Here is a 27326-nt window from a genome sequence, read left to right on the forward strand (position 1 = left end):
GACATAGTACCAAGACAAGGAATAACATGGGCATTACAGAAGCTCTAGACTGAAGACAGAGAGAAAGCCCCCTGATGACTACGCAAAATACTGGTGATCATCATGGATTAGCCTTAATGCATGTATGATTCAACATAGTAATAGAGGAAAAGGGGAGCAGAATAGGAGGGTCCTTGGAGTTTTTACAAGTAGATGATGTGGTGTTAACTGTTGAGTAAAAGGGAGTAATTATAGAAGCGTTTAACAGATGAAATTGTGGAATGAAGACCAGGGCATCAAAACTCGACACATTAAAATTTGTTTGGCTTTTTCTCCACCTACTGTTGCAGATAGAATTACATGTAATATAGTATAATTTGTATTTGTGTATAAACAAACAAATCTTGAGAAATCTGCCCTCATCATAAACAATTCCACTATGTACCTGGAATGCAGTTATACTGAGAGGGGCCTAAAAGCTTGCAAATATCTAAAGCTGACAATTTGTTTCATGACTAATGATTTTCAGCTCACAACTAATTACAATAGATATGCTAAACAAATTTCACAGTAGTACTGTGTGGCTAGTGATCACCATGAGCTACATTGTATGACGCTTTTGGTATAATCAAAGGAAAGAGCACCAATTGTAAAGAATGAAAGAAAGAAAAATCAAGATCTGATAACCTCTCAACACCTTCAGCTTCTATTGACATTTTCCTTTATAATTCAACTGCCAAGATCAACATATCTACAAATTCACTTCATTTATGTCATCCACAGAAAGGTGTGTATCACCAAGAAAACAATACCAAGCTACCTGCTGTACTCAAGTGCTGTGGCAGCCATATTCTGCAGCACAGTAAATAAGCAACTGGAACAAGTCAAAGATGCTGAAATCAATGTTGCACAGTAATAAATGTAAAACAGAAGCTTAATCTGCCAAGAGCTGTTTAGTCATTTGAAAATAAACTATAATTTGTAAATTTATAGGAAAAAATATTTTTCTAGTGGAGAAAGTACAATATTATTCACTGAAATATACTAGTAAGTCTACGTTCTTTACAACAAAAAACTAGGAACAAGCCCTAAAAATCTACTTTAAATAAAGATCTCATTCAATAAACATTATTTATTAATCAGGTTTAACTAAACTTCTCAAAGCAAAACTACTGTTGGAGAACTTACTTTGTGGGTGAAGAAATCAAAATTGTTCATAACTCAAAAAAAATTAATCTTGATACCACAGAGAAAGGTCTTCATTTTAATATAGTTTGAATGCCTTGGTCATTCACTTGTTTTTATTATTTTAAATTATTTACTATTTCATGAGGAGATTTATGATCTAATTTGGTAGTCAGTCAAGTAGTCAATCAACCAGTCAAGTCAAACTTATATAATACTCTTATTTGTTCTACTACTGAGATGATAACTTAAGTGAAATATACTGGCAGAAAATCTGAGCCTGAAAACTGGCAGAAAATGTCTACAAACCTATCTCCACTTGTTGAAATTTCAGTCTAACCAAACTTTTCAAGATATGTAATTTTTTAAAATGTGAAGTTAATTTTTTCATACAGACCTACTACTTATGATAGCCCATTTTGTATGTCAAAACAAAATGCCAGACACATCTGGTCTTATGTACAAAATAGAAAAAGACTGGCTGTGGTCAGTAGCTCAGCAACCGTGCATGCATGCATATGGATCCCCAAGTCTCCAGATGCTAACAATCTAGTTTCTTGTTTACTGTAGTCTGATCCAACTGTGCAATATCAGGTTTATACTACTAAATTTTTTTCTAATTTCATTTGTATCACCACAAATCCATCACAGTGGAACCTTACAACGGTGAATGGTCTGGGGTCTGGCCTACATAAATGTAGGAAATCTGTCAGTGCAGTAAGACCTAGCCCACTACACTACGGCCTATACTAGCCCTCTCCTGTCTTTGCTTATGCAGTGGAACCTTACATTATGCAGTTGGTTTAGTTAGTTATAAATGATTTGTTTAACAAGACCTCTGAACTCTTTTAGGGTTCTTCTCGGGCTGGGAAAAGAATGGGGGAAAGAGTAGTTGGTTTAGGGTCTGACCTTATGTAAATGTAAGAAACCTGTTATATAATGCACTAACCTAGCCTGCTATGTCATATGGCCCCTACTGTGACTACTAGACCTCTCCTATCTTTGCTTATACAGTGGAACCTCACATTAGAGGATGGTTTGGGTTTGGCCTCCAGTAAATGAAAGAAATCTATTAGTGCACTATAACCTAGCCTATTATATCATATGACCTACACTATGCCTAACAGTCTTCTCTTATCACTGCTTGCATCTCCTATTCTATCATTATGAAAATAATAGGAACAGTAAAATAAAAAAAAAATAACACTACTGCATAGTCATGTCCTTATTTTACATTTCTTTCTTTGCTTTCTGCTACCCTAACCAAGGATTTCACTAGTGTAGATATATAGCCAAACCAAATTGTATGGAGTGCATCATTTTCACATCAGAATCACCAAATTCCATTAAAGGCAGAATATCAGATGTTGGTACCACATGAGACTGATGTTTGAAGGTTCACACTCTGCTGACAAAGGAGTAAAGCTAGACACTTGATGCTGTAGCTAACTCCTTGGCCTAAAGAAGGACCAATCTTAGCTTCAGAGCTAGTCTAAAGTTGATACTGGTAAACTATATTCTTTATCTCCTTCAATGGATTGTAGAACATTGGAGCATCTTTGGTTTTTTTTTTGATAGCTAGTCACTGGATGATCTCATCAAGATGAAACCAAAATGTGGATAGATTTAATTACATCACAGTCACATTTTCTTTTTCTACTTCTTCTTAGGATATGATGTCCATGGCCTGCCTCATTCTGTCTGAGCCACTGCTCAGTGGCTCCCTCCTCTGCAGGCTACCCAGCAAAACTGAAACATGAAAACACAACGCTTCCACACTGATGAAGTCCTACACCATGCCAATGTCCTCCAGAAAATGTTTCCAGCCATTTGCAAGTATTTCAGGCTTGAACCCTTACCAAGCACTATAACAGAACAAATGAACAATCTTGGTTCTATTAGTATTGATTTGCAGGATCCTCCAACTCTAATATCCTCTATACCCCTTGAGTCATCGTCCAGGAATTACATTACTTTAGACAAAAATGGCAACTTGTTACGCCTTGGTCCATAGGCTGAATGAGGAATATGGCATATCTGGCCAGGAAAATACATTTTATCCTCTAATTATCAGTCTTCAGTTCTTCTTTTGGAAGATGTGACACACAATCATCCAACAAAATAACTGTCCTGATGCACTCAAGATGCATTTTCAACACATCCTCTTGGTGACAAATTTCTGAGAAGGCATGTCTTTCAGCTTGAATTACAGCTGTAGTAAATCATGTCTTCAGCAAAGCATAATAAAACACTGGAAGGAATGTATTATATCTTTTATGACCCTGGTTGCTTTGCTGTCCACACAATGAAGGGCAAGAGTTGGTGGGAACCATCAGTATTAATGGACAAGAGGTGGGAACCACCAGTGCTGACAAAACTCAGTGCAGAAATCTATACCTTGTTTTGCTTTATCCCAGATACTGTATGCTGCCAATTCCTGACAGTTTCTGGATGATCACTTGGAAAAACCTTCCAAATACTAACTGGCTTAAAGCTCAATGATAGTTAATACAACAACACCTGATACCAAATCACAATAACAAAACCTGTATCAAAATACATAAATACTTGAAATTTCAAACTTAACACTTATAAGTTAAATTAAATATAATTATAATTTTGCTTGCCTACAATCTCCAGAATACAGTAGCAGAAAATAGCCTGAGCTAGCTTTGATGATCCAACTTAATTTTATTACATACGCAAATAAAAGAACAAAATGATTGATTTGAAATTGAATAATAAATGGAAATGAAGAATGAATGAAGCCAATCCTTTGGCAAAAAATCAACAAGTCAGGCTCTCTATGAGCTATGAACCAGCAAGCACGCATAGAGAAAAAGACAGGTGGCCACTTTTTTATAATCTATTATTTTTTTTACTATTACAGTCTATCCAGACCAATGGTAATAGTGCAGGTTCAGGTTGCATCCTGCTCCTTCAGGAGTCCAACCCTTTTTATATTATAAGAGGTTTTTCTTCTGGATGAGTCCTGGGGCTACTGCCTAGTGCTCTAATGATTATGAAAACTACCTATCTACTGATATATCCCACAGAAATCTCAATGCAGTCCATAGGTCTTCATAATATTCTATTTTCTCTCTCTCTTTCTCCTTCACTCCCACATTATAATGACATCTATGGGTGATATTTTGTTTTCAGATTTTTCTATCTGAGCCAGGTCTGGTCAATGTGCTTGTATCATCCTGTATGTCCTCCAAGTGTAGTTCCTGAGTAATTATGCCTGCTCATTTTCTACTACTCCCTCAGGATGGTGTTTGTACCACCTGTCACTGCATGCTGCCTGAATTTTTTTTTCATACTCCTGTGGAGATCTTTTGCCACATGTTCTGGTTCTGTGCTACTCCCAGACATTCACTTGCAATGTGGTTTATGGTCACTTCTTTGACACTGAATTTCCTACACTTTGCCCTTTGGATCTATCTTGTTCTAGAGGCCTGATCTTGTACTACTGTTATTATTTCTTCTGTTTCTTGAGTTCCCTACTCTGTAGCTACTTCCATATTTCACTACTGAACAATTCATTAGTTTGCTTTATGAACTCTCCATGCATGGATTTCTTCTGCCTTCTATTCTGTTTTTTGCCATTCTAACTATATTTATTTCTGTCTTCATCCTCCAAAAAATTCAGATCTTTTAACCAACTGCAGTGACTTCTTGATTTCTACTGTGATCACTTTCTTGATGACAGCCTTCAGGTACCTGACATTCCCAAAGCTCATTGGCTTGTAAACCTGACTGCTAGATGAAGCCCTTCTGTTTCCTAAAGCTCCATTTATGTATTGTGGTTCATTTCTTTACTTGCCTCCATCATAAATGAATTTGCTGTTCATCCTATCTAGGATTAGGTACTCATTGACAGCTGAATGCAGAAAGGAAATCATGATAATGATTCTTACCTAAGGGAACACCGCCACGTCAAGGGTATGAACGTGAGTAGTCAATGGGCCATGGATTACAAGACACCACTATAAAAACTTAGCCACAGTTACCAAATTATAAGAGAAAATGCAGTGGAGACTTGGGATCCACTTGTGCACGACCAAAACTACTAGCTGCAGTGGATCTTCTTTCTTCTACAGAGAACTGATGTGTCTAGGATTTCATCTGACACACAAAATAGGCTATGCCTGTACTATAAACCAGTGTTTCATATGAAACTAAACTTGGTTTTAAAATAATTTTCTTGTTTAAATATCCAATCTATAATTTGAAATACAGCTGTTTATCAGCAGATTTTACAGTTATACCATAATGAAATATAAAAAACTAAAACTGTAAGGTACCAATGATAAAAAAGCATATGAACTTCTACAACTATCTACTTTACATATACAAAAATCTCAAAATATTAGTGTCCTTTTCACGGTAAGAAAATAAGAAACTTACAAAAATATCTTAATTTGAATGAGTAGTGATATTCTGAATTAAATATATCTAATGAAACAAATGTTCCCGAGAAAATTTATATGGACTTGAACTATATATCTGAATATTTTAAAAAAATAATCACCTCACAATGTGAAATGACATTTTTTTAACTCCATGTCAACCCATTACATGTGGCATCACTTAGCACTCAAGGAAAAATCCCACAGATATATAATATAATGAAAAAATAAGGACCTTACAGACTATGTCTGATAAAATATCAGAGCATGTTCAAATTGACAAGGTCCTTCACACAATGAAAATTTTTCCTTTAATCAGAATAATTTCCAAATTATAAATTATTCAATTTTAACCAGAAACCTTTTTCTTGCAATCAAAACATGGTCTCAGAATTGAAGAATTCATTTCTAAAGGTGTATCAAGGCAAACTTGCAGAAGCCAAACCTTTGATATATGGTCAATACTTTAAGATTCTTTATTAAAGTACTGTACCCATATAAATACAATACCATCATCGTATGTGCTTAAAATGTAAGCTTGAAAACCACTTGGGTACATTACAAGACAAATACCGTACTGCACTGTCAACTGTGATCTATTATCAAAATATCCCCTTCAGTTTATTCTATACTAAACCGTCATCTCACAAGGTACATTATCCTAGTTCACTGATGGGTACTGAACGCTCCAGCAACATATAAAAAATAAGACTGCAAAAAGTAGTGAAATCAGTGCAATCTACTTTATAAAACCATTATTTTTGTATTCTAAAAAGTAAGCTAAGGAGATTCTATGTCTCAGGGAGCTTTCCAACTTCACTGAAACATCTTCCATGGGGTTCTTCAATGACTTACTCTTAGCCACATTTAAAATAGGTTGGATATGGAGTAAGTTAAAAAAAATAATTTTTGTTATTCAATAAAAAATCCAGAAGAGGGCATTCAACTAAACATAAAGAAACTTAAACTTAAAACCAAATGTTCAAACTGGCACCATAAAAATGTGGAAATGAAAAGAAATATCACACAAAAATAATATAATAAACTGAACACCAACCCACACAAAAACACAACCAACTCTTCTCTCCACAACCTAATGAAAAACCTAGTCAGTATAAACAAACTCACTGCCAACTGATTAAATCAATAATTGAAAGCCAAAATTCTGAGATGAAAACCCAAGCAGAATGTTACACTTTTACATGCTTAGTACTTTGTAATTAGAATACTAAATATAAGAGTTCATTTTAATTAGTGTCATAAATATCAAAGTCTGAATTAGCAGTCTTTCCTTTTACTACATACTGTAATACTTTTAATAAATGGGTAAGTGCAAATGTCAAAAATTTTTATATATACAGTAGCTAAATTATCAAAATATTTGTAATCAAATGTACACCTTAAACTAATACAAAAAGTACCTTGACCAATTAAATTTAATTTTTCTTAAATAAAAATTCAGAGCCAAATAGACTCACAAATGTATCATTGCAGTAACTCCATGTCTGTAAGGAACTAAATTTCTTGCCTCACTAAAAATACTATTGTAATGCTCATTGATACATCATACAAATAAAAACTACTTACAGCATCCTATATAGTGTTTTCATATACTGTACAATCATACCCCAACTTCACATAAGATCTATCCAACCAATTCTTGAGCAAAAATAACTGCTTATGTAATCTAACATTAGTGGAAGATTCTAACTGTATAAACCTTATTCCTTCATCACCCAAATAAACTTTTGCTAGAATAGTCTTTTCTTATTATTGCTATTTCTTTCAACAACATTGCTAAGCTGGTGCCTCAAGAGTCTAGATCCAAGCTGCAACCTGCTGCCTGAGGATCTGACCCACACTAAACAACTTCCTTAAAATCCCAAAGCTCCCCTCATTATTACTGAGGTGGCCACCAGTAGACTTTTCTGGTAAAGGAGCAAGGCTAGTTCAAGGCTTGTGCATTTAATCCTCTCAAGAGTCCTCCTGAGGTCCTCCAGAGAAGACTCGATGCACATGATTATCACTACCACTATCATTATTATTTGAAAGGAGTCCCTCTTTTAGGCAATGTTATTGAAAACAACTGCTGTTTCGACAGCATTTAGCTTGTAAAGGGTCTTCTCTATTCTTGTTATATTCTTCTCATGAGCAGGTAGAAAGTATAATAAATTTCCAAAGAACATGGAAATACATTCTGCTTTGTTGTGCATTTTACTCTCTCATGAACAGGTAGAAAGTATAATAAATTTCCAAAGAACATGGAAATACATTCTGCTTTGTTGTGCATTTTACTCTCACGTCTCAATGCACACACGAGCGGTCATCTAAAGAGAGAAAGTTGGCCAAGCATTTATAGCAGAGGGGGCTGGTTTGAAGTCCATACAGGTAAAATTTTCATTAGCCATTGCCGACAAAGGGGAACTGATGTAAAGATCAAGGACATTCAGATCTTCTTGGTTGCGTTGATTGAGGAGGTATGGGGTTTCTCATGGTGTATTCTCCCCCTGGTGTGACTAGTGAAATGGTTCACTCCATGCAGGGTGTTTTGTTTGTCATATCTCTCCTTCTCCCTCACTAGCACTTGGCACCAGTTGGTCATTTTCTTTTCTTCTTACATTGGTTTAGTGTTGCCTGATTTTCTGTTTCTTATTATATGCTGTTGTACTGGGAATGGGGTCTGCTCCAGTGGTGGGATGGCGCGCTCTCTCTCTCTCTCTCTCTCTCTCTCTCTCTCTCTCTCTCTCTCTCTCTCTCTCTCTCTCTCTCTCTCTCTCTCTCTCTCTCTCTCTCTCTCTCTCTTTTCAATGGCATTTAGCACCAGTTGATTTTTGAAGTTTCTCCTAATGATCGTCATGAGAAATTCAGTTTCATTACGGCTTTGAGAAAGTGAAAGCACTGACAGTCTGGTGCTATGTCCATAATTTTCCCAGCCTTAATTCTTTCCTTTCTGGTCTCCTCTGGTGATCACTGCTGTAATGGTTAAATACTGCACCTTCCTGTAGATGACAGAGATGTTTTGATGGTAGCTGTCATCCCAATATATAAGTGGTGGCATCCATTCACCAGGCATGTGAAATTGTAAATGACACTATTTTTTAAATCTGTCTCTAAGGGCACTGGGTTTTTCTTCACTGTGCAGTAGCTGGTTCTCATATTTTTACTGTATATCATTACCTGGGATCTTTCATCTTCTATTACATGATTGACATGTCTTTTATCTTTTTTAAATAAGACAGACCAATCAATTACAAAGAATTCCCTTATAGTTGGTCTTGGCCAGAATGGTGCTTGTTGGCACAGTGAAAGAATATAAAGCACTCAGGACAGGAGGTCTCTATCGCCTATCCTACAACGACTATCTCAGCTCTATATCTTACTTGCACAGATGTGGCAACAGCCTGGTTTTGGCCATCTTCATCAAACGCCAGGTCTGTGCAAGATAAATGTTCACCCCAGTCCCATGCCTTTTGCCAGGGAAAGTGGGTGGGTCTTAGGACTCACAGTAGCTACCAAAAATAGGTTTTTTCTACATCAGAACTTGTTTTTTGATAGTGTAGCTGCTGTTCATTCTCAATGGAGCTTACAAAAGAAATTGACAGGTGACAAAATGGCTTGACTCCTAATAAATAACTCCAAACAACCCAGATTGATTTTTGGTCCAAGGTACTGTATAGTCACAGGTTATTAACCATTTTCTTTACTCAGGATACCCATAGGGTTTGGCAATAAAGAGCAGGAAACAACAGTTTGAGGATGAACAGAGGCTACCAAACATGGGTTTTTCATATGTCAAAACCTGTTTTTCAGGCCTTTTCATCATCCTGGTATTTTCAATGAATATAGTTCCAGAAATAAATATTTTTTAATCCTTTTTCGTCGTTTCCATTGGTGAGCCATTTTTTTTACTGTAGTTCTGGTTTGTTGCTCATTCATTTTGTTTGAAGGGCCAACATGTATGAGTGACTGCACCAACCTCTCAAATTCCTTGGTAGTGTCCCTACAAGTGGAACAGCGTATAAGAGCATAGCAGATGAAAGTATCCACCACAAATTTCTTGTATCTGTCCACACAATCACATGATCCATTGAGACAGAGGCCCAGATTCTTTGATTTTCTGTAAACAGTAATGGTATGCCCATCAGGGTCTGCTACAAGTGCACATCCAGGAAAGAAAGGACACTGTTGGTAGCATATTCACACAAAGTACTACTTCAACTGCCACCAGTGGGTCTACATGTTTAGCTTCCAAGTACCTTGCAAGTTTCACCTTACTTGTGAATGCTTTACTTTGTAGTTATATGGAGAGTGATTCCACACACTGGGAAACCAGAATTCTACATTATGTAGTTACCCTGTACTTAATAATGATATTTTATCCCATGGGAGAAATGCACTTCAAACATGTTAAAGATACAGGTTTTTACTCATTTCCTTGACTATTGTTACTGTAATCTTTTTTAATATTATATTTATTGTACTTTGTTAACTCACTTTTAATGTGAACCACTGTACTGTACCTAGAAAATGTGTTGATAGAACACAAAACCCCTTGGTAAATTTTATTTTATTTCTCTGGCTTCTGTGGAATTTATTGTACGTCACATACTAATAGGTAGCATAAGAGCATGTTGAGGATAATTATATAATCATACTTTCCTGTTATAGCCAAGTATCATAAAAGACAAACATGGAACCAATGTGATGTCTTGTACTGAAACTACCAAAACAAAGATCTATTCAAACAACAGCTATCAAACAATTTTCTAAATTAGCAGCATTTGCAGTTTATCATTCACAGAAACCATAGTTGAAAGCTACTATTTTTTTAAGTCTGCATTCCATGTAAATGGACTTTTAAACACACCTAATAAAATTCTTTGTTGCATCCTAATCACCCAAAGGACATACAGACCTTGAACACTCCTGCATAACAGAAGTTTAATAGATTCATGCAACTAAAAAATTCTGCTTAATATGTTGACATACCATAAAAAGGCAAAGTAAAGTACTTTTCAGAATACCTTGGTACAGCTTTATACCCATGACAGCAGTTCACAATTTAAAATTTGTTGTAAAAAGAACTGAAATAACATAATACTCAAGGCTTTCCTTAACAAATGTATTTTCTTTTATTTCTTACAACAGGCCACAACGCACATTTGACTGTTAGCAATGATAATTATATGCATACATATTTACGTGTGTGTGTGTTTATATATATATATATATATATATATATATATATATATATATATATATATATATATATATATATATATATATATATATATATATATATATATATATATATATATATATATATATATATATATATATATATATATATATATATATATGTATATATATATATATATATATATATATATATATATATATATATATATATATATATATATATATATATATATAATATATATATATATATATATATATATATATATATATATATATATATATATATATATATATATATATATATATATATATATATATATATAAAATCTATATATATATATATTTTATATAGATACATATATATATATATATAGCCACAATGTATATATATCAATATATATATATATATTATATATATGTATATGTATATATATGTATATATATATCATACAAAACCATAAGATATATATGTATATATATATGTATATAATATATATGTATATATAGTGGCTGTATATATATATATATATGATATATATGTATGTATGTATATATATATATATACTCATGTCACCATAATATATGTATATATATATATGTATATATGACCTCCTTGTGATTATTATGGTACTGGTCACTTTTACCAGATACATATGTAATTGTAATAGCCACAATGCTCTCTCAACTACTCGAATTCTTCACGCTTTTTTGGATATGCTTGTCACTACAAAACCATAAGATCCAAGTGCAAGAAATTGAAGTGGCTGTGATGTGATCGAGAAACGAACTCATGTCACCATAATCACACATGACCTCCTTGTGATTATGGTGACACACACACACACATCACAGCCACACATACATAGTGACAAGCATATACATATAGTTAGAGGGCATTATATATTATATACACACACACACATATACATATACATATATATATATATATATATATATATATATATATATATATATATATATATATATATATATATACATATACATATACACACACACACACACTATTTCGGTACTTATTTCAATATATTTTGCTTCATAATTGCATTCCAGAATTGCAGCTGATTCTCTGCTGATTTCACAAAATGTTTCTGTAGTAGTTACATTTAACAATATTCCAAATAACAATTGTTCATTGTTTTTCTTTAGCTAAAGCCTACAATTTAACATTGTATAAATAATTTGGCATTATTATGCAATTCTTTAGAACTATCCTCACTCATACACCAGTTACAAAGAAAATAATGTATTCAACTTATCCATGTGCCCGTGGAACCATAAGAACTCTAGAGAAAAATTAACAAGTGTTTTCATAGGTAAGAGAGGTTAAAAATCTGGGAGGGGAACACTGCTCAATTCTGTTTATATTATGTCATGTAGGAGTTTACTGAAAGGATACAACATTTTCCATGTAAATTTCTTATTACAGCATGAATAAACCAGCACAAAGGTTTTAATATGTAAGTTTCAGGATATAAATCATTTAAGCATCCCAGCTGCCAATGAAAGCCTATTCTCACCACAAAAATTAGAAATAAAAATCTTGCCATTAAACATACAACTGACTACAATCACTGATAAGGCAAAGCTTCAAGAACTGATACTAAAAAATATCTGGCTTTATAAAAACATAAAAGTTTTCTCATCCCAACGCACCAATCACATATATGCCTATATCTCTGTTCCAAATGCACGACTTAAATGTTCCAAGTTACCAGTCTTTCATCTGCGAAACAAACAGTAATTTCAACTGCATGTGCCGCCTAGATACATATGTATTTCTCAGCCAATTAATTCAACCTTCATGTAAACTTTGTGAGGCAGTGAAATTCATGGGGTTGGAGGAAAGTCCTCATTGAAATAAAAGGGTTTGTATGAATAACTTTTTCTATAAAAACAGTTTCAATACATCTCCATTTATCACATATAAGCCTGAATTGAATCTTAGCATGAGGCTGGGATACTTAGTAGCCCACAGGGTTTGTCCTAAAGGATCCAGTAAAGCACTAGGAGCCTGTATATGTTTATCACATAAAAAGAGATAAATTCTTTTTTAAGAACTGTTATTGGAATTCCTGTGTTGTGATACATCCTCTGTTGCTAACTGTTAATAAAATTATTGTTTATTCATTGTAATTGATATCAACTGCATTCAAAAAATGACTTGGTTCATTATAACTGATATAAATAATGTTCATTGCTGTTTAAAGTACTTTATTAAGAGATATCATTTGGTGTGTAAGTGCTCATAAGGGATACATGTGTGTGTGAAACAATACTCCTGAAAACATCTATGTTCCTTCACATCAATTAATTTAGGGGGTTCTGTTCAGCTGAACACAAAGTTCTATATCTTTGTTTAAATTTTGGATGAATAAGTTTTGACAAGCTAAATGCCAAGTAATCACTAGTCTGGGAGAAAACATATTTATGTGCACTATCACTTTGTAACAGAAATCACTCATCTCTAATACAGTTCATGTGCATTCTAGTGTAAGTCCTAGTGTATCGTATTCCAGTTAGCATAATTCAGGAATAATAGTGAGGGGTAGTTAAACTCCCTGTGTACACTCTATCTTAGAGTACACAGGGAGTTTAACTACCCCTCGCTATTATTCCTGAATTATGCTAACTGGAATATGGTACACTAGGGCTTACACTAGAATGCACATGAACAGTATTAGAGATGAGTGATTTCTGTTACAAACTGATAGCACACATAAATATGTTTTCTCCCAGACTAGTGATTACTCAGCATTTAGCTTGTCAAAACTTATTCATTCAAAATTTAAAAAAAGATATAGAACTTTGTGTTAAGTTGATCAGAATCCCCTAAATTAATTTATACAAAGGAACACAGATATTTTCAGGAATATTGTTTCACACACACATGTATCCCTTATGAGCACTTACACACCAAATGATATCTCTAAGAAAGTACTTAAAACAGCAATGAACATTATTTATATCAGTTATAATGAACCAAGAGTCATTATAAGATAGAGTGCCCTATATATTTTTGTGAGCCAAGTAATTCTGTGTATTGGTTAGTTTAAGGGATGTGCCTGAAATGAATGGTTTCATGTTTGACTAACAGATTTCCAGATATGCATGGTATGCACGATTAGAAATCACAGTTCTGTTCAATAAATTAATTTTGTTTTGTCATGATTGAGTTACATTTCATTGCTACATTAAATTTGATTTCAAAGAAAGTGTCACATAAATTAGATGCAGCTTGTCTTTGCTTTAAAGTTTATTTCTGTGAGAGAAGTATTGTAAATTGATATACTGTATGTTAAATATCCCTTTGTTGTTTAGATCTTGTATGGATGTTCATTTGCGGCATTAACAAATTCACCATATTTATTCATATATGCAACACCAGTGAACTCTGTAGTTAAGATGCTGACTCCAGTGAAATTGAAATTATTTTAGTGATTAATAACAGAACTCTACTCTTTAGCCATTCAAATAAAGTTCATTCCTACAGAAGACTGGTGAACAGAGTTCATTCCTACAGAAGACTGGTAAATAGAGTTCACAGCCATTCTACGGGCAACTTCAGTATATTTCATTCCAATCATTACCTACCTGTGAATGTGTTAATTCAAGTTCTGAAGATTAATTTATTTTTGTATTTGTGTTTAACTGAAGTATTTGCTTGTATCATTTTTACAGGTGACATAGTACTGTCATTGAATTTTTGCTGGTCTCTATTTTCTTATTTTTTACTATTTTTTACACTTTCATTTTGTCTTTCTTTTACTTTGCTATTTTCATGTGACTCAGTTACTAGGGCTCCTGTTTAGGTGGATAAATTGTAAATTGTAACACCCAAGTGGAATTGTTAGAAGTCCTTGGTTGGTCCTCTAATATGTTCAACTTACCATAATGAATATTACTGAATGGAAAATAAACAGCAATAATACTCCTCATCTCTATGTGTACCACACACTGTAGACTGGAATCTAATAAAACAATAAACTCCATTTTGAAAAATCTAAAGAAGTCTCTTACAAGAGAGAAGGAATACAGTAAAATTAAAAGGTTTTTCAGTCTTGGTAAGTACTGTGGACTCCCAAGCAGGTGAATTAAAGTAACTGTTAATTGACTGATTCAAACTGACACAAAGTCAGGGAAAGGTGCAGCCTTGTGCACTCCTAAGACCCCAAATTTTTAAGTAAGAGATATGTTTTCTCTTTCCAGCCATTTCTTGATTAGCTCAAAATCACTTTAACGTATACTACACACTTTTACAGTGCACTTGCTTTTCTCACTCTCAAAATTTTTTTAGAGAGAGAGAGAGAGAGAGAGAGAGAGAGAGAGAGAGAGAGAGAGAGAGAGAGAGAGAGAGAGAGAGAGAGAGAGAGAGAGACTAGAGAGTGCAGTTTTACATAGTGAAGATTTTCATTTTGATTGGAATGTCAGATTAGTTTGCTGCGTGAACTAGTAAAAAAAAACAGCATGTGAGAGAAAAGATATCTCTCAATTACAAATCTATGGTTTTATGACAGTGCAAGGCTGCACCTTCCCTGACTCTTATTAACAATCAATTTAATTCACCACCTAAGGGCTCCACATTAGTTACTAGCACACCTGTACAGTACAGTCTATCTCTGGGGTACTGAACTGAAATCCTTCAAGCCATTTAAGAGATGCAATGAAGAGGTAAGTAGGAAAGAAACACTTACAGACATTGACAAAAAGATAGAAACCTTCACTTCATGAACAACGACGCATGATGGTCAACTTTTGCACCAAGTTTGACTGAAATCCTTGTAACCTTGTAAGAGTTGTGATGTCATGGTATGCATACGCAGACATCCAAGAGAGCAATGTATGAGGAGTTATAATGACAAGGAAAGGATGAAACACACACAGACAGACCAACTGACAAAAAGATAATCTCCCTTCCTGCACATTTATGCATGACGGCCTACCTCTGTAATATCTGATTGAAATTATTTCAGCATTGTAAGAGATGTGATAAAGTAAGTGTGACAGCGACATTTACGACAGTGACAGACAGAAGGAAGCTCTCATTTTATTCGAATCTATGCATGATGGTTGAACTTTTTGTCAAGTTTAGCTTAAAATCACTCGACACATGTATGAGGAATTCCAGTGACAAAGTAAGCATGACACTGATGTCATGACACACTATGAAACTATCTCCCTTCAGTCACATCTGGGTGTGATGGTTAATTACTCATAGTTATTTGTACCTTTGGAAGCTGGTGATTCAACTGATGCCAAAATAACTTTAACCCTTAAACGCCGAGCCTCTATTTACAAAAACGTCTCCCGTATGCCGGCGGCGTTCGGTGAGTTAGCGCCGAAGCAGAAAAAAAGTTTTTTTCACAAAATCACAGCACGCTTAGTTTTTAAGATTAAGAGTTCATTTTTGGCTCATTTTTTTGTCATTGCCTGAAGTTTAGTATGCAACCATCAGAAATAAAAAAAAATATCATTATCATATATAAATATTGGAATATATGACAGCGAAAAAAAAAACTCTTATATAATTGTATACAAATCGCGCTGTAAGCACAACGGTTAAAGCTAATGAGTTAATTTTTTATAGTTGTATTGTACACTAAATTGCGATGATTTTGGTATATAACAAATTGTAAAACAATCAAAGCAACACAGAGAAAATATTATCACAAAATGATGCATGAATTCGTAACGCGCGGACGTAAAAAAATGTTTTTTTTTTTTAAATTCACCATAAATCGAAATATTGTGCTAGAGACTTCCCGTTTGTTGAAAAATGAAGCTAATTGATTGAATATTACTAGACTGTAAGTGTTTTACCTTACAATTGCAGTTTTCGACCATTTCGGTCGAGTTAAAGTTGACCGAAAGTGGAATTTTTTCTATTTATTGTGATTTATATGAAAATATTTCAAAACTGATAAAAGCTACAACCATGAGTTATTTTCTGTTGTATTGTACATGAAATTGCGCACATTTTCATATATAAAACTTTATGTAACGACTAATATAAAACGGTGCAAATATTACGACAACGAGACGAAAGAATTTCTGAGATGTTCGGCCGAGTTACGCGCGAGCGTAAGGAAAATGTTTTTTCAAAAATTCACCATAAATCGAAATATTGTGCTAGAGACTTCCAATTTATTGCAAAATGAAGGTAAACGATTGAATATTACTAGAATGTAAGAGTTTTAGCTTACAATAGCGTTTTTTTACCATTTCGATTGAGTTAAATTTGACTGAAGGTTGAAATTTTGGCAGTTATCATGATTTATGTGAAAATATTTCAAAACTGATAAAAGCTACAACCATGCGCTATCTTCTGTTGTACTCTACATGAAATTGCGCACATTTTCATATATAAAAGTTTATGTAACGACTAATGTAAAACGATGCAAACATTACGACAACATGACGAAAGAATTTCTGAGATGTTCGCCGAGTTACCGCACATGAGAGCGTAAGGAAAAAGTTTTTTTCAGAAATTCACCATAAATCGAAATATTGTGCTAGAGACTTCCAGTTTGTTGCAAAATGAAGGTACATGATTGAATATTACTAGAATGTAAGAGTTTTAGCTTATAATTGCGTTTTTACCATTTCGGTCGAGTTAAAGTTGACCAAAGGTTGAAATTTTGGCAGTTATCGTGATTTATATGAAAATATTTCAAAACTGATAAAGCTACAACCATGAGTTATTTTCTGTTGTATTCTACATGAAATTGCGCACATTTTCATATATAAAACTTTATGTAACGACTAATATACAACAGTGCAAACATTACGACAACGTGATTGAAAGAATTTCTGGCGCGGACGTAAGGAAAAAGTTTTTTTCAAAAATTCACCATAAATTGAAATATTGTGCTAGAGACTTCCAATTGGTGCAAAATGAAGGTAAATGATTGAATATTACTAGAATGTAAGAGTTTTAGCTTACAATTGCATTTTTTTACCATTTCGGTCGAGTCAAAGTTGACTGAAGGTTGAAATTTTGGCAGTTATCTTGATTTATATGAAAATATTTCAAAACTGATAAAAGCTACAACCATGAGCTATTTTCTGTTGTATTGTACATGAAATTGCACACATTTTCATATATAAAACTTTATGTAATGGCTAATATAGAACAGTGCAAAAATTACGACAAAATGACGAAAGAATTTCTGAAATTTTTCGGCCGAGTTACAGCGGGCGTAAGAAAAAGTTTTTTCAAAAATTCACCATAAACCGAAATATAGTGCTAGAGACTTCCAATTTGTTGCAAAATGAAGGTACATGATTGAATATTACTAGAATGTAAGAGTTTTAGCTTACAATTGCGTTTTTCGACCATTTCGGTCGAGTTAAAGTTGACCGAAGGTTGAAATTTTTTGTAGTCGACGTATGGTACGTCCACTTGGCACCCAACAGACAATTTTAGTCGACGTATGATACGTCCAGTAGGTGTTTAAGAGTTAATCAGTGAACTGTGAATATGGGCTAAAATAAATGATGATTAATGAAAAAAATGTAAAATGAACTAGAAATAAGTACTGGTATAGTAGTCCTCTGCAAAGTAGTAAACATCCGGGGAAGCAGCGAACAGCTATTTAAACAGTACTCAAAGTTTATGAAAAAAAGATAAGTGAAGGGGAATACCTGAGGACCAAAATGGTGCTTGGGAGTTAAAACTACCTTTTGTCCAGTATGCAAGACTGGTGGACCTGGGAACATTTTGTACCCTATTTGGGACATGGATATAGGCATAAATATGATTACAAAGGTAGCAATGAAACTAACTGCAACTTAACTTCTACAGTATTAATATCTCTCACTTAAAAGAAAATATACATAAAAAAATCAATCTAAACTTCCTACATCAATTTTCTTAATACAAGTCCTCTTACTACCTGTGATTCAAAGATCTCTTTGAGAAATAATAATTTCACCATTCACAATCACATACTGAGTGGAACTATTGTCAATGATGTCTAAATCACTATTCCTTTAGTATAAAGAACCCAATAATTTCCTCGAACAACTTTGCATAAATCATAAAACAAGGAGAACCACAAAGTTTTCCAATAATGTAATAAGAATCATTCCAGCACTGTAATAAGAAGCATTACTATTTCAAGTGACATCCAAAAACAAAACTGTAAATATCAGACCACAGGCTTACCAATAAAAATTAAATCTAACCACTTCTTTATTAATGGGAAGAAGGCTTGTACGACCTCACAATGGCATATGATGTCCAGCTAACATAAGATGTCTACATATAATTTTCCTTGTAATTACTAACTTCCTTATGTACCAGAATTCATCACCTAACAATGACCAATCATATTGCATTAAGCTATTACAACATGGCAATTAAGCACAGAATATCCCCTATATTCTGTTTATGGTCAGGTATTTTCTTTTAACAAATAATTTCTACAGTAAGATAGCAAAAAAAACTTCTCATCCCAAACTTTTCTATATGCAATTTATGCAGGTCAGTGAGACTGCATAAAAATCAAAAGATATTTTCTTAAAAGATCTCGTAACAAATACATTAGTTTTAATTGCTCTGTATTTCTGACAAGCTTCCAAGCTATCTACCAAATGACTGAATAGTAAAAATGCTACCGTGATGACAAAAGATGTCAAAATAATTCTAGGCTAATACTGTATAGAAAGTAGTATACAACCCAAAAGCATGTCTATTAAAAGCTAACATCAAATCTACAAACAAGAGCCACATGAGTGAAAGGCAACAATAGCCTTACTAATTGACAGCATAAAAGCTAAAACTGAAAGAACCCTGTAAACTTCACCCCAATTTTGAAAGGTTAAGGTTAATTCTTTTTACTAAAGTTTTATTTAAACCATGTATTAATCAAACCAAACTGAGGTTTTTAAGAGCGGAATTTACTGACAGGCTAATAAATCTCCATTATGAACTTTCTCAAACATATCATAATGGAGACACCAACCAATCATAAAATTATAGTTATACAGTTGCAGAAGAACCTGTATTGCATGAAAAGCATCATGTGTATACTCTCAACATTCCTTTCCTAGTTTTCCTGTAAGTCAAAATGTTATCCAGCAGCAAATCAAGTGTCAAATTGTGAGTAAGTCTGCAAAACCAGGACTTAGAAGTTATGCAGTTTTTTCAATAATGATAAAATTTGTCTTACATCAGGTTTCATACATGTCTTAGTTGCAACGATTGTAGAAAAAGAGTACTGTAAAGGCATCAAATAATTACAATTCTCCCTCCTCTCTCTCTCTCTCTCAAGTGATGAACATGAATTAGGAGTCTCTTTAAAACTTGGATCTTAACATCAAAGGGTGCCCTTATCCTCTTGATAAGCATAAATGAAACTACGATCATATTAATAAATAACCAGTATATCAATAATCCAAATGCATACATTCTAATGAATTCTAACAAAATACACAATCATACCAAAGTTCTAGACAATCAAGTCATGAGAGGAAAATAAAATCTAAGCAAAGCATACAAACTTCCTAATTCAAGAATTTCTGACATTTGTTCATATAGTGAGACATGAAAACTGAACTTTCCATCCAGACAGTAGCCCTAATGTACATACAGTACACAACAAGGAGCTTATGGTCTTAGGATTCAAAACTTACTTAATGTCTGACCTTATTCAAAAGCATTAAATTCTAAAAATTTTATCTAAAATAATTCTATATATTAGATCGTCTTAGTATTCCTAGTATTTGTAAATTTTATCTTAGGAAATAATTTTTAATACATACAACAAATTTACCACTTGATGGGCAAAAGATGAAAGAGAAAATATGCATCGTCGGGCTCTCAAAAAATAAACTTTTCATACTTTTTCAACCTTTAGGAAACATATTCAGCCAACCACAGCTTTCCCAACAAAAGTAGGTCAATAAAACAATTGTGTGTGGGTGGGGGGGAGGTAGGAACATCCAAGTTCATCAGACCTATCATATTCTTCTAAGTTCACAAGCATAAACATATTCACAACTGACACCGTGCTGCTCTATATATAAATATCTTGGTGCTTAAAGTTATAAAATTCAGATCATTTTTGCACATTTCCAAAGTGAGAATACGCTCATATTTCTCTGGGTATCCAATTTACAAAACAATTTCTAGAGTGATAATAGATCAGAGTAAAATATGTAATCAAGATATGAAAACAAAAAGTAGGCAAAACTCTAAATTTTGAAGCAATTAACTTGCTGGAATGTCAATATCGGGAAAATAACATTACAGCAAAACACACCATAGTAAGGCAGGTTCTTATGATAAAAATTATACTTTGATAAATAAAAATAGTAAAGCAATAAAGTTTCTTCCAGTTTCAAAAGGATAAGCATTTAAAAGCAAAGGACAATGCATAAGGGCAGGCTATCATTACTACCTGGAAAGCAGAGAGCGACGGGGTTTAAGAGGCAGCCTTCTTCTATAAAATACAAGATTATAGGTGAATATGTAGATGTAATTCTCTCTGAAAACCATATGAATAAAAGTTTAATATTGGTTTATCAAGGGATGCTGCTGTGACTTTCCACGGACCAATGAGAGAAGACAACGGTGTTGTTCTGCATCTCAGCTCATATGATATGCATGTTATATCATTCAGAATTGTATAATGGAGAAATACAGTATTTACTTTTAATTCCATCAATACAATTCCTAAGTCCACGTATACTACACTATGGATAAGTACAGTATTTGTTTTCTACAAAAAAGTTTATCTTATACTGCAGTCTGCCAAAGGTGGTGAACAGCATCTTGAGGTTACTCTCAATACAGTACTGAAAGCAATAACTAATCTTTCAAAAATTACTGGAGGCATCCACATGAGTCATAAAAACAGATTTCTCCACAGTACTATATATAATCTATAAACCAGTAAGACTATCTTATTTATTAGATTCATGACTTACCTAAGATGAGGTGGGATCCCTTCACTGGAATTTCTGATATCACTCTCAGACTGCTCTACAACAATAGATGGCTGGCGAGTGTTGTGATAGTTATGACGAACTCTTTCTGAGTCAGTGTTGTCTTCAATATCAGCATCACTGATTTCTGTTTTTAAAAATTCAATTTTACATCTGGTTTCTATAAAATGTTGAACCACTCGTCAACATTGTCTCATCTTATTAGTACAGACTATAAATTATAAGCTTAAAAGTAATAAATATGATGCTACCTTTAAAATCTCTTTAGAATTAAAATTCTTTTACAAAAAGCATGTGAAGAGGCAAAAAAGTAATCCTAAATTATACTCCAGTTCATGCTTAAAATGTCGCATAAAATGTAATTTTCAAGTGCCTTCTCTTCTACTTTTACCTTCGTAAACAGACTGCATAAATGTTAAAATATTATATAGAAACTATAAATTTCCTCAACTAAAATGTTACAAAACATAACAGAAAGCTGCACTCTCCATAATTATCCATATTCCATTCTTCCAATGTATCTTTCATTACTCACCTGTGGATGAATCTTTCTTTTTGGAACCTCCTTCACTTTCATCTCCTTTTTTGTCATCATCATTCTCGTCGTTGCCATCATCATCCACCTCCTCTTCTTCTTCCTCTTGCTCATGATCATTTTTCTTGTGGTCTTTTGATTCATCTACTTTTTCCATCCCATTTTCATCTTTTTTTACATCTCCATTAACTAAGGAACTATCATCTTCCTCTTCTGAGTCATCACTTTCTTCATCATCACTCTGAATTTCTCTTCTACTAATCTTTCTTGCTGCCATTAACTGTTTGAACTTACAACTTTCCACCCGTTGTAGACTTACACCACCATCACTGGGCTTCTCCTCTAAAATGATTGTTTTTTCTTCCTCATCTCCTGGGCGACTCTTTTCTGTTCTTCTTCTTTCAAATTTGTTATTCTTATTCTCCTCTTCCTTATCTTCTGGGTTTGCACGAATGCAAGGAGGAGCCAAACCTCCCTTGGCCCGGCCATTTTTATTACGTTTTTCTTTCTTGTTTGCTTTTTTTTGTTTCTTTAATTGATGTTTAGACAATTGATTATTTCCTGATGACCGGCCAAAGCAATCAAATACTGCATCATCATCATCTGGTGAACCTTTTTTAGGTTTGCCCTATGAAAAGAAAATTATATTTCAGCATACAAAAGGATACAGGTAGGAACTACACAGTAATAATATAATGTATTTAAAACAAAATTTTTATATAAATCTATTTTTCATAATAAGCCTTATACTGTGTAAAACAGACACACACAGCTAAACTGACTTGAAGGGCTCAAAGAAGAAGGATTTCAGTGCACATGACCAGCCTGCAGTTTATTGCCTGCCTGCAACATCTCTTATTTTTCTGTGCCAAGCACCCTCTGGAAGAGTGGCAGGAGGATGGAACTGATGACTATGACTAATGAGACGATGTGGAAACTTTCATTTTAAAAATATGCGTAACACAAAAACCCTTTAATCATTAGCAGCCAAAATTGTAATACAGTATAGGAAGGAGGTACAATCACAGTAGCCTGTGAAGACCATACCCAGAAGCAAAAATCCAGTTCCAATGGGCTGTGAAGCAAATGAAATCCTTGTATATCCCGGTAGCTTCCATAAATAACGGATGCAATGGAAGATATATCCCAAGATAGTATACATGGTAACCATGTGAGCCATAAATGTGAGTACTTCAAAAGAAAAGCATATCTTCTGGTAAGGTTAAACAGCTGAGAAGAGGAAGGACTAAAACACAAAGGGTATTACTCCTGTGCTGGGTGAGGGACCCCTGAGAAACATTCAACTATGAGCAACCATGAAACCATGGAAGCTTACCCAGAAACACCAACCACTCAAATAAGAGACCAGGTTGGAAGATGTGATATGATGAGCACTGAAGTGCTTGGAACAGGCAAGGGCAAGGGCAAATGGGAACATAAGTCTTAAAAACGGTGATTTTTCTATAGTACGCCAAAAATCAACTTGTGAGGTCAAGAGGGAACCAGCAAGAAACAAATCAAAGACTCATGGAAGTCCTTGAACATGCAGGAGTTCATTCCTCCAGAGGAAGCCAGAAGATAAGACAGGGTCTAGAACAAGAGCAAACCAACATTCTTTTGAAAACCAAACCGGACGAGAATTTTATACATTGTACCTACAACAAATCCTCGATAAATTATATTAAGACCACAGGGAGAGGACCTGCTATCCATACTACAGCAGCTACCACGTGGAACCAAGGAGAGCCATCCTTGGGTTACATCCAAAAATTGAGACTTGGTGCAGCAATCACAAAAAATTGCAAAAATGATGGGGGAAGTGGCTCTCTCCCAAGCTAGAAGAAATTACAATGGCTGAGAATGAGGTCAGCACATGCAAGTTGGAAATTCTCACCTCTATAGCCAAATATGAAAGGAGCAATGAGAAGTTATCAAACCTCAGGGACACAGAACCTCCTAAAATGTCTACACTACCAAACAGCAAAAGGTGCAAGGATACCAAGACTGTCCCCAAACTGGAGTACAACAACCACCATCCAAACCACCGAACCCAGCTGTGGAGAACAAAACAGAGAACCTGAAAGAATATGCAAATAGGACAAGCTAGACCTCTCACACTGCTGGACTTTTTAGATCACTGAAGGAATGAATAAAAGAACCCATGATAGGACGATGCAAGCTGAATCTACACAACTGAGATTTCACACAAGTGAGGAACTCGACCACCAGTAAAGAACCTGATCTTTTCTTTCTCTAATCACGAAAGGCCTTAGAAGAGAAGTACAGGAGTTCTGTCCCTGGCCGAGCACTGATAACCGATAAATTGGCGAAGAGCAGAAATCTCCACTTAATGGTGCCATTAACCGAGATCGGTGCCAAAAATCCAATTAACGACATTGCTAGCCAAGTGCTATAACACAGAAATGTCGTTAACCGATGCCGTCGGTAAGCGGGGACTGCCTGTATAGTGGCTTGACAAGGTGTCATGATGGTGAGAGTCAAGAAGAATGGCAATAGATAAAAAACGCAAGTCTCTGCAAACCAACTCCCGGAACCAGATGACCATGCTCTGTAAAACAAGAGAGTTATCCATGCTTCTGACAACTATCAAACTGCCAGGAACTAGAGAGGATAGGAAATGGATAGAATCAAAGGAATCACTTCGGTGGCGTTCACTGAATCAGGGTCAATAAGGATCTGGGAGACCACCATGCAAGGAAGCGATTCCCACAAACCAAGGCCCTAAAGACCTCATTCCAACATGAGACGATATTACATAAAGGCAATACTGTGAAGGCCACAGCAAAGTATCACATTCTTCAAGGGGAAATGAAAAACCAAAACCTCCCAAGCCATGCCAAAGAAAGGTGTCAGAACAAACCCTTGAAGGTACCTGGAGGCAACTGATCAACACTGAGACAGCATGGGCCTGCATCACTATTAGCATTGAAAGGGCCAGGTCAAACTTTAGTGAGTAGCACTGTAGGTCAGAGGGTCAATACAACCCTCTCAAAGAAGCTGAGATCTATGTGACGGACCAATACCCAAAGACTGAAGCCAGAAGACATGGTAGCAATGGACCAGTGATGACCTGAGGGCAGACAAGGACAAGAATAGATCTTATAGGCCTGACAACAAAGACACCATAAACCCTAATTCCTAGACAGCTCTAAAAAAAACCCAAGTATGCCTCAATGGCCACCATTGGAAGCAAGACAAGGAAGCAAAAAACCTTCCTGAGAGCTGGAGGATTGAGCAATGCAAACTTACGTTCCAAGATCCAAAGAAGCAAGGAAGCCATGCTTATTAATTTCCAGACAAAATCCAATCCAGCACATAGAGCCATCATCACCTCTGGATGATGGAAAAGAAAAGGCAATTATGTTATAATGGCAAGTGGGAACCATCATTAAGGAACATGGAGAGAGCAGTCACAGAGAGACTCAAAAACAAGGCTATGCATATCAAAACCTGGGCTAGCTAGAGAGAGATCAGCACCACCATCTTAACACTCCATAGCACCAGCAAGAGGACACATGAACTAGGAATAAAAGATCAGCAAAAGTAGAAAGGATCTCAGTGAAGGAAGACTCGTGCTATAGAAGCTACGCAGTTAGTTACAAGGAGGATCAAGATAAACAAGGCAAATGTAAGATCACATACAGGAAGCCAAGAAAATTTTAAGCAGCTGCCACTGAATAATATGAAAGAATCATTCATGACAGAGCAAAAACCAACAATCAGGGTGTTAAAGCAGCTCAAGGACACAAGTAGAGACACCCCAAGGGATGACTAGGTCATGAGCAGGATGCAGGGAGGCATTCCCCTTCAAGGGAATATGTGAAATGACTATGCCAGCCAGCTCAGGCCCAATGCAAAATACTGTGAAGCCCAACCAGGTGAGATGCAAAAAGATCCAAAGGGGGCACCAAAACCTGAAGCAGAGGACATGCAAATACTCAAGAAGTGGGGTGCATCAAAGACAATAAGCAGAAAAAGACATAGGAACTGAGTCCAAAACATGTCATGAAATGCCACATACAGAAAAAACATGAGCTAGTGACCAACTGAACACAAGTCCAATTTCCAGGGAGAATGATGTACTTCGTTGAACAGATGAGGACTAGAACCAAAAGTGGATGTCACGGGTTCTCCACAACCACCCTTGCCTTACAGTTCAAGGACTGAATATTGGTCCAATCAAGCATGAGGATGAAGTAGTATCACACATGCCAAGAGCCTAGTAAGAGAAGGAAGGAACATTACACAAAGAACACGAACCTTGCTCCAAGCAGCAACATGAAGATTGTAAGAAAAATGAGATACCTAAACAACAGAATCAAGCCTAGGTAGAAGAAGCTCAGACACAGCACCTTCACCAAAAGAAGCAAGGTGGCATCAGAACATGACTAATCCCAGGCAAGAATCAAGAAACACAAGCAAGAACGCCACACTACCAAAGACAAAGACACCGGAAGCAGCAACCATCCAGCCCTGCAATAGAGACATCACCAGCCGAGAGGGAAAAACAGAATCCTTACACAAGAGCAATACCCAATGTGAAATGAAAAACTGTAGGCCCTAACATTCTGTAAAAAGGAAATATTGACTTAAGTAATGGGAAGAGCATCAGTAACGAGTGAGACCTAGTGAGAGCCGAGGCAGTTGTTGTAGGACAGGAGATAGAGTTCTATCTCCTGTCCTACAACAGCTGCCACACTCTCATGGTTCCCCCAGGGCTCCATAAGACAGACAAACTAATTACAGGCAGTCCCCGGTTATCGGCAGGGGTTCCATTCCAACAGTGTGACGATAAGCAAAAATTGGTGATAACCGAAAATCAGCAATTCTTGGCGCTGATAACTGGAGATCGGCGCCTCTGTTAGGTATATATCGGTGCCAATAAGCAGAAATTGGTGATTTCTGGCGCTAGGCAAGCATCATAAAACGGATCGCCAATAGCCAAGTCCAACAATAACTGAGGACTGACTGTACAAATAATAATCTTATAGTCGGTCTTTGTCAGAATAGTGATTTTTGGCACAGAG

The 27326-nt window shown here is 35.1% G+C and overlaps 1 protein-coding gene across 7 annotated transcripts in view; it reads right to left on the reverse strand.

Moving 5' to 3' along the window:
• Usp16-45 (ubiquitin specific protease 16/45) overlaps positions 1–27326 on the reverse strand; it is a 363690-nt gene that overhangs the window by 141176 nt on the left and 195188 nt on the right. For 5 of the 7 annotated variants that reach the window (XM_067083791.1, XM_067083794.1, XM_067083789.1 and 2 more), the window contains 3 exons: positions 22279–22906; positions 21726–21870; positions 21197–21283 (listed from right to left, as the gene is read on the reverse strand). In XM_067083791.1, the coding sequence (XP_066939892.1) occupies positions 21197–21283; positions 21726–21870; positions 22279–22906 (860 nt within the window). The remainder of the gene's footprint in view (positions 1–21196; positions 21284–21725; positions 21871–22278; positions 22907–27326) is intronic. The other 2 variants (XM_067083792.1, XM_067083793.1) reach the window with 2 other exon arrangements.

Source organism: Macrobrachium rosenbergii, chromosome 41, assembly GCF_040412425.1.
Source record: "Macrobrachium rosenbergii isolate ZJJX-2024 chromosome 41, ASM4041242v1, whole genome shotgun sequence".
Lineage (NCBI taxonomy): Eukaryota > Metazoa > Arthropoda > Malacostraca > Decapoda > Palaemonidae > Macrobrachium > Macrobrachium rosenbergii.